We start from the raw sequence: 9556 nt of genomic DNA on the forward strand, positions 1-9556 counted from the left end.
CGAGACACTGATGCAATGCTACACTTCTCCAAATCTGTTCCCATGAAGACACAAACTCCACATCGCTCAGAGAACATTTTAAGCTGATTTTCATTTTTGGTGAATTATTCCTTTAATGACTTTGACTAGTTACACAGTTTGTGCAACAAACAGGCCACAATTTATGCACAATTTGGATTTGCAAACTATTGCAGAAAGAAAATCAAAACTTAGATTCCCTTTGGCCAATTAATATTGATTAAAACTAATGAAAAGTTACTTTTATGTCACTCTCTGAGCTTGAGAGTATAAATAAGTGTCCAGTGCTGCTGTTTTAAACACATTCTGCTAGAAATCAAATCCAAGTAATAAAGTAAGCTTTGGACAGACATGAGGGTGAGTAAATGATGACTGGCTGATTTTTGGCTGAACTATCACTTGAAGTTTTCCTTCCTGGCGCTAAGGACAGCAGTAGCCTCCATCAGTGAGCTGTGGAAAATCCTCTAATGAATGGGTGGATGTGTTTATGTCATGGGTTATTATCAAAGTATGATTCACCGTTTATCTTTGCCTATTTTCTTTTTTCTCACTCACATTCCTGTAGTACTACATTTACTCGATTCCTTCTGTACATCTGCACAAGTTTATATCCATAGTTATGAGCAGTAAAAATAGTAATGCTGGCTTCAAAGTCACTGTTTTGTTTTGTTTAGTTTTTTTGTTCTTCTTACTAAACTGCTCTGTTGGAGTGTAATGCACTGGTTAGATGCACATGCTCTTTTCTTTTTTAAAGATGACATTTGCAAGAATTGATTTATGCTGAACATTTCTGTTATTATTAACAATAGTTTTTTTTGGCATGTAGCTGTGCAGTTGTTTTCTTCTCTCTCACTGTGTTCTTGAAAGGTTTGATCCCATGAGGATTAGCTGCTCTGGATAACCATGAACAATAGGAGTCGTGTGTGTGTGAGAGAGAGAGAGAGAGAGATAGATTCTCCATCACTTTTGGGTGGGCTTCATCCGTTCAGACTTTCATATGTTTCTATTCAAAAGATGTTTGCTTTTATAAAAGAAATTAAATCCAAAGAGACAGTGAAGATGTTTATGATGTTACAAAAGATTTATATTTTAACTAAATGCTCTTAAATTGAACTATGTTCATTAAAGAAAAAAATGCATCACAGTTTCCACAAAAAATATGACAATGGAAGAACTGTTTTCAACAGTGAGTGATTTCTGAAGATCATGTGACACTGAAGACTGGAGGAATGATGCTGAAAATACAGCTTTGATCACAGGAATCAATTACATTTGACAATATAGTCACATAGAAAACAGTTATTTGAAATTGTAATAATATTTTAAAATATTACTGTTTCTGTAGCTGTTATTTTTTATTTTTGAACAAATAAATGCACCCTTGCAAATACACATTTTAAATACTAATCTTACAGCGCAGTGTCGTAGTTTATGGACTTCAAAGTTGTGTTCTTTAAGCATCAGTTTTGTCTATTGTTTCAGACAGACACAAATAAATGAATACTTGTCAAACGCATAGTATATACTGTAGAGCTATAAAATGAATGTGGAGAGCAGTTCAGTTCATTTGATGAGACATGTTTGAGTTCATGTTGAGATCTCTGACTTTGGATTTTGGATATGGTTTAATAAACAACCTTTAAAATCCATGGAACTTTTTATAATGTTAAGAAAAATAATTATTTTAAGATCTGTTCACTGAAAACCTTAAATCGTTCTTCTATGGCATGATAACCCCCCTTTGGAACCTTTTTATTTTTGAGAGTAAGATGCATGAGAAATCAGCTAAATCTTCCATTTGCCCTCATTTTAATTTTACAGCTGTCTTCAAGATGTCTTTTTCTTGCAGGTGTGTATGATTGAACATGATCTTAAGAATATGAGAAAAGACTGTCGAACATCCATGAAGAATCCCACAGCAGCCAATTAAAATGATGCCCAACTGAGAAAACCATTTCCTCTGGGTGAGTCAGAGTGTGTGTGTGTGTGTGTGTGTGTGTGTCCATGCTCTCTTACATTAGGGGAATGTTGTTCCTTTTGTTGTAATGAAAAGCTGGAAATCAAAAATCTCTGTTAAAGAAGAGAATCAGACATCTAAAGCAGAATAAAGCCGTCTCTCATAACTGAGACTGTGTCCGTAAGCTGGTGTCGCAGCAGGAGATCAAACCCTTGTCCAGTCCAATTTACTTTAAACCTGTACACATTCCATATTTCATTAAGAACATTCCAGAATCATTCCCAGACATTCCAGAACCTGCAGGGTTCAGTCACCGATGCCCCTCAGTGTTCCCACAGGAGACTTAAAGCACAAATGAGATTAAATATCTCTGCTGTTGCTATTAATATTGCTATTAAAAGACATTTCTCCTTAGAAAAAGACTGCAACACTATCCCATATGTGTCCTCTGGAGTATCAGAGGAGATCCCAGCAGTGTCTCAAACTGTGCTGTGGAATTTGAAATTAAGTTTTAGTCATTTTGTTGTGGTTTTGTAATTTTTATTATAATTTTTTATTATTATCTATATAGATCTCTCTCTCTTTTTTTTTTTTTTTTTTTTTTTGCTTTTCAGTTTTAGTATTTAAACTTATTTCTATAAGATTGTTTCCGCCATGGGATATTTTATATTATTTTATAATTTTTTTATGTTTTTGCGAACTACCACACAATTACGTTTTTTTTCTCACAAATTTAATATAAATTTGCATCAAGTTTACATTTCGCATTTCTGACATTTTTCACAGAACTGCAAATTTATATCTTGACTTTTTCCAGAATTATGAAGAAAAAATATGAGATTAAGTTAACTTAAAAGTTACTTAATTTTTAATGTTAAATTTGAAATTAATATTTATAGTTTGTTTTATATCAGCTTTATTTAAATTACTGAAAACAATTAATAGTTTTAGTTAACAATAACACCACTGACATATTGAATCATCTGTGTTTATATATATGTATATATATTAAGAAATTGAAATGTCGAATTGTACTTCTTTGCACTATATCAACATACAATGACATAGGCATAAACTGAGGTGCATGTTATTAATAATAGCAGAAGTAAACAGGATCTGAGACACCATTAATAATTACGTAAGCCAAAACTTAACAACCTTTGTGAAAATAAAAGATTCTTGCAGAGGACCTAATGACTTTGCACATTTCCGTGCATCAATTTTTCTTGATTATAATGACACTGCTGTGTTTAACGCATAATTAAGCACTCAAACACACATCATCATGCTCCTCCTCATTAACTTCCTTCCTGTTTCCTGTCCAGCTGACCCTTGAACAGGAAGTCTGATGATTATGTTGGTCTGTAGCTTGGCATCATCATGGACCACACAAACACTCTTGAGCATGTTCTTGTGCAGTTTTTGGTAGAATCACAAGCTTTAAAAGACGCACAATGTCATTTTTTACCACATTAAAGATCAGTTTGTGCTCAGTGAGAAAGATATTAAGATAAGGGCACAATGCACATAATTACAGACAATGATAACATAAAACAACATTTCACAAAATGACTCTTCTTACAATATTTTTGATCATATAGCAGCCTTGCTGAGAAGAAGAGACTTCTTTTAAAAACATTCAAAAATCTTTCCAACTCAGCATAGATGGTCAGCAGATCATTTGACTGACAGCAGGAGTGTGGACGGTGACTAATCTGTTTTAGAGAGTGTGAATCAGGGTGAGAGGTTGTTCACGACGGACCGTCACTGTGATGATGGTGAGGCTGATGTCATCACAACCGCTCAGTTATGGGAAGCTGTAAATGACACTTGACCTTTGGAGAGCAGAGGTCAGTGCAGGCGTCATGAGAACCTGTCGTGCCTCTGTGTGTGTTTGTGTGTGTGACAGAAAGAAACACGTGAAGATGAGTGTGTGTGTTTAAACCATCATGTGGCAGATGCATTAAAGGAATATTCCAGGTAACACATATCTTAAAGGGATAGTTCACCCCGAAATGTTTATTCTGGCATCATAAACTTACTCTAATGTTGTTCCAAACCTGTATGTGATTCTATCTTCTGATATTTTGATAGAAACAGTTGCTAGACCCCAATGACTTCCATAGTATGGAAAAAATTAGATGGAAGTCAATGGGGGCTAACAACTGTATGTCTGTTTACCAACATTCTTGGAAATAAAAAGTGAAATTAAGAATATAAAAAATCTGCTTCTGACAAGGCAATGTTGGCTCAACCAATGTTTTTAAATTCGGGGGTGGGACTTTCTATTGCCCAACCAATGGAATATTAAAATTGTTTGAAAACATCGACCTCTGCAATTGACTGCGTTTAGTGAGACGTAGATTTGCAAACCACACTGAGTTTGTTTGTGAATCGTTGGGTGTGAGTAAAACACGTTTTGTGTGTGTGAGATTTTGACATGATTCTCATTCTATACGTAGAAGTTAAATGATGAAATGAAGCTTTAAAAGCTTAATGTTAAATTTCACATAAATGCTAATTTTCTAACACAACACCATCCTTTTTTGTAGCTTTTTTTTTTTTTAGAAAACTATAAGTATTCATTATTTGACTTTGTATTATTAGGAAACTTCAGGTTATTGTTTATTATATATTATTGTAATATATATATATATAATATATATATTTTTTTTTTCTTCATATTTTTTCATTACTTGAAATATAAATATATGTGTGTGTGTGTGTGTAAATAATGAGTTTTACTAAAAATACTGAAATGCAAATGATAAAAACTATATAGACGTATAAAAAACTACTAAAAATTACAAAAACACAACAAAATTACTAAAACTTTAACTAAAAAGAGAACTATTTGTAAATTATAAATATATATAAAAACTAAGTGTATTTCAATCATAAATAACACTGTGGTGTAAACTAATGTTCAAATCACTGTGTATTTGTTAAAGATAACATGATTTCTGTATGTGAGAGTTGTTTGTTTATTTCAGTATGTGTTGAGATTGCTCTTTCTTCAGATTATTGTTACTAATCTCTCTCTCTCTCTCTCTCTCTCTCTCTCTGTCTCTCATCCGTGTCTTGGAATGTCTGCTGACGGATCTTCCATTGTCCTCATCCATATGGCCACATTATGGGGTCCTGTCTCCAGGCAACTGCAGGTTCTTTAGCGGTTGCCATGACGAAGATTCTACAATGACGTCATCGCTGCCCCCATGTGCCTCTCTTCATTATGGATGGTAGGGCTTTTTAAAAAGTCTGGCACCTCCCCCGAGTACCCACCCAAAACACACACACAGTCACACACACACACACACACTTGTTACTCGGACTCGTAACCTTCTTAGCTTCCAAAGGGTGACTGGAACTAACAATCCCACAATGGTCGCTGAAAGAGCTGGTGTGGATATTCATACAGACTCTATTGTGTTGGAGACTGAGAGAGGAGGGTCGGGGGAAGCAGCGCTGTTAACAAACCCATAAACTACAGACACACAGGACCACAAGAGTTTGTGCTAGAAAAAGTTCAGTCAAATAACCTCAAAAAATTACTTAAGTTGGCAACAATTAGATTCAATTAATTAGATTTAAGTTTTTTCCATGTGAAATAAATTAAATAAAATTTCATAGTCAGATTAGTAGAAAAAATATAATTTTAATGTGCATATACTTTTTAAATAAATGCATTTATAATTTAGACTGATATGGTAGATTCCATCTATTGATCCTGTGTTTTTATGTAAACTTGAACATCTGCTTGGCGTGATTTGTTGAACATCACTGCTTTGCAAATTGTGAATGACTACTAACGTAAAGTTATAAATTTGGCTTAAATAGATCAAATGTTTTGTGTAAATGTGCAAGAAAATGTGCAAACTGATCAGTCATATTTTGCAATGTATGATATTGTTTTTCAGTAAAAGCCTAAGAACTAACTTTATAACATAGTTGTATCATGTAAATTTAACAATAACTGAAAACAAAAAATCTGGCCAAAACTGATTTATTATTATAGATGATATATATATATATATATATATATATATATATATATATATATATATATATATATATATATATATATATATATATATATATACATTTGCCATTGACTTTTTATTTATTTTGTAAAAAGAACTTTTTTATATTGATTCTTGTCAGTTTTTTATATATAATATAATTATAATTTTTTTTTCAAAGTAAAGACCTAATATAATATTAATAATAATTGTTTATTATACACATTTTTGTAAAGAAAACATGGATTTTTTTATATGCATTTATGTTATTTTATCTATTTTTGGGGAATTTAGAACATTATTGCGAACTAAAAAAATCTGATAAATTATTTATAAATGAATGATCTTTTTTTTTTTACTATTTATTGTGTGGTAGGAAACCTTGTGGATTTTATGTACAATTTTCTAAATATGCATCTGAATTTTTTTTGCATATAAAAGTCCACTGGCTTGTCTCTGCCAAGGGAAAAATAACTTATTGTTGAATCCAGAGTTGTATCTTGTATTTAGAATATAATAAGTAAAACTTGGTTTTACATTCCAGTGTGTGACCTGTTCACTTCTACTGGAGCTGACCAGTAAAATCAGGTCATGCTGTTCTCCAGTGTGACTGACATGTTTTTGCTGTGGCGAGTGGCCATATGACCGGCTAAGCCTTAAGAAACACGGGTTTGGAAACCCAGGCAACAACAGTTACACTTCATATCTGACTGTACTCGCTTTTCATTTAATAACCACCCAGAACCGGATACTTCCAGCTCACTTTAATGAATTAGTCAGAACCTTTGTGGTGACTTTCTAAATCTAAGCCATCATGACTTTGTTTAGCATCAAAACGTGTTAAAAAAGCTTGAAACCACAGTTTATATGAAAGACTATAACCGTAATTTATTCTTGAACGTACAGAGGTATTAAAAAACCCAAGCATTCGTATTTGTGTCAAAACTGTAAATGTTTATTCCAAACAACATTCATTCAAGAATTCAAAGACAATTAAAAAAAGTTACAAAAAATAAACATTTCAGATGAGCTGAATAAACTGGACGTAAAGGTCTTGAGTTCAAGAAACATGAAGATGTCCATCCGTAAAGCACTGACTGGCAGAATATTCCCAAAATTAGACCTCCTGTTCCTTGTTCAGCTCTGATGAGCTTCAGTGTGGACGGGTGAGTTATGAGAGACCGATCAGTCTGGAATGGCTTCAGTTCTCTTGGCTGACAATCCAAGTGTTTAAGAGTCTCTGCAAATGTGCCGAAGCAGATTCCTCTAGACGTACACACACACACACACACACTCAAAGGTAAACATCACAACAGCTATAGCTACTAACGTAATAATTTTAGACTTTGACAAACTTTTACAAGCTTACAAACTTCTCCAGGTACCTAAAAGAGATCTGTTGTCAGATTAGAGCTTCTCTTTCACCCATGAATGTCCTTGACAGTTTTGGAAAAGCATAGAGGAAACACTTTATAGTAACTTTCATTATGAAAACAGACATCAAAGATGCTTAACAGATCAGTAGTTTGTGCACATTTCTACATGACGTTATATGGAGTAAAAGCAATTTTCACTCAGAAACTGATAGTAAATATTGCAATTAATTACAAAGCAATTAACATTGATTTAAAAGTGAAGTGAAAAGTGAAGACAGACTGAAATAGTATTTTCTTTTTAATACTCAATAATGTTTTATTTACTAAGAAAAATCATTGTTACAGCATATCATCGACTTAAAGTTATTATTAAAGGAATTATTAAATACATTTCAGCCAACCAGTCTAAAGTGCTTTACAAAATAAAAAACAATCAGGTATTATAAAAAAATGATCAGATCAGTAGTTAATGCACATTAAAATATGAATATAGTATGATTGAATGTCTTCTCAGTTCAAAGTGTTGAAACGATCTGTTAAGCATTGAATGTTTGTTAATATTGTTGAAAGTTATTATAAAACTTACACCTTTCAGAAACGCTTATCCTCAAAAGTTTCGTGTTACATTAAAAAAAGAAAGAAAGAAAAACTTCCAATCATTTGTCCAAGATGCTTAAAAGGGAAAATCAGCCAACTGAGAACAGAAACGTCTGCAGGTGCAACACACAAAACCAAAGAGCATGTAAGTGAAACCAGTCCAAACAGCGTCTAAACGTAATTCCTCTTGTCATACTCCCCGTTAGATGTTGCTCTGTTGGTGGGTGCGTATTTGACCGAGTAGCCTGTGCTTCCAGAGGACGGACACGAGCAGCAGAGCATGCTTCCCCCGAGCAGAAGCATCGCGGTGGCCGCCCAGCCGATGTAGAGCGCCGAGCCGATCTCCCGCTTCTGGGACGCCAGAATCTGAGGGTTGTAGAAGTCGGAGATGATGTTGTTGGCCATCCAGCACAGGGGCACGAGCACGAATATGGCACTGATGATGTAGATGACGCCTCCGACGTTCACCACGCGCGCCTTCACGCTCTCCGTCTTGATGCAGTTGGTGCACTGCGCGCCGGCGATCACCACCATCAGCCCGATGACGCACAAGACGGACGAGATGACCATGAGAGCGCGCGCGGCTTGGAGGTCGTGGTTGAGCGCGAGCATGGAGTCGTGAATCTTGCACTGCATCTGACCGGTGCTCTGCACGGCGCACGACATCCACAGACCTTCCCAGATGTTCTGCGCCACCACGATGTTGGCTTCGATGAAGGCGGTCACCTTCCAGGTGGGCAGCCCGCAGGCGGTCATCTCCAAGAGCGTGCCGAAGACGCACAGCATCAGACCCAGGAGCTCCAGAGCCGCGGAAGCCATCTCTCTTCTTCCTTAGATAGATCCGTGCACCTGTTGAGGGATGTTTGGAAAGGCTGCGTTCCTCTCCACTGACTTCAGCCTTTGGTTTTCCTTTCGTCTAAACAAAGTTTTCGCCTATTGTTTTTATATTAATATATATAGGCCTATATATAAAACGTTTTTTGCTTTCCAATATCTTCTCTTCTAACTTTGGGTCTCCAGATTCAAAAGTTTTTCTCAAATTGATGAAAAACACTGAAGCGCTATGATCAGGTGGAAAAGCATCTCTTCTCTACGTCTCTTCTGTGCTTTGACTAACGGACTTTTCCTGGACTGGGAATAAGTGGAGTGGAATAAAATGCGTTTCGCCAAGAGGAGGGGTTTGTGTGTGTGTGTGTGTGTGTGTGTGTGTGTTCAAGACTGAAGTGAGACTTTTATCCAATCGCAGGACGGAGCATCTGTTGCTCGCCAATGGGGATGCAGAAAAGCTGTGCGTTTGAGTTTGAGGAGGTCTATCAATAAATACAAGTTTTACTTAAAATAATAATAATAAAATCTGTAAAATATTATACAAATAAAATTCCCTTCTTTAGATGTATAGTACATTATGTCAGCACTTAAATACAAATATGTAAATATAATAAGAAAATGCAAACAATAAGTTAAAAAGAAATAATAAAAAATAATAATAAATAAAAAATTGTCACAAATTCCGACGCGTGTTTAGACATGTTAAGACAACTCCAAGAAACTGTGACCCGTCTCCGCCATCTCGGCTCTAAATCTCCATT

General features: G+C 35.0%; 1 protein-coding gene across 1 annotated transcript; it reads right to left on the reverse strand.

The window, feature by feature from the left end:
• Positions 1-6927: 6927 nt before the first annotated feature.
• cldn5a (claudin 5a) lies at positions 6928-9090 on the reverse strand. Its single transcript, XM_052604951.1, has one exon. The coding sequence runs from the start codon at positions 8784-8786 to the stop codon at positions 8139-8141; it is 648 nt and encodes a 215-aa protein (XP_052460911.1). The 5' UTR covers positions 8787-9090; the 3' UTR covers positions 6928-8138.
• Positions 9091-9556: the final 466 nt, after the last annotated feature.

This window comes from Carassius gibelio, chromosome A8 (genome assembly GCF_023724105.1).
Source record: "Carassius gibelio isolate Cgi1373 ecotype wild population from Czech Republic chromosome A8, carGib1.2-hapl.c, whole genome shotgun sequence".
Lineage (NCBI taxonomy): Eukaryota > Metazoa > Chordata > Actinopteri > Cypriniformes > Cyprinidae > Carassius > Carassius gibelio.

What these genes read in the sequence shown, in the direction of transcription:
- cldn5a (XM_052604951.1), bottom strand. Translation starts at nt 8,786, where the DNA reads ATGGCTTCCGCGGCTCTGGAGCTCCTGGGTCTGATGCTGTGCGTCTTC.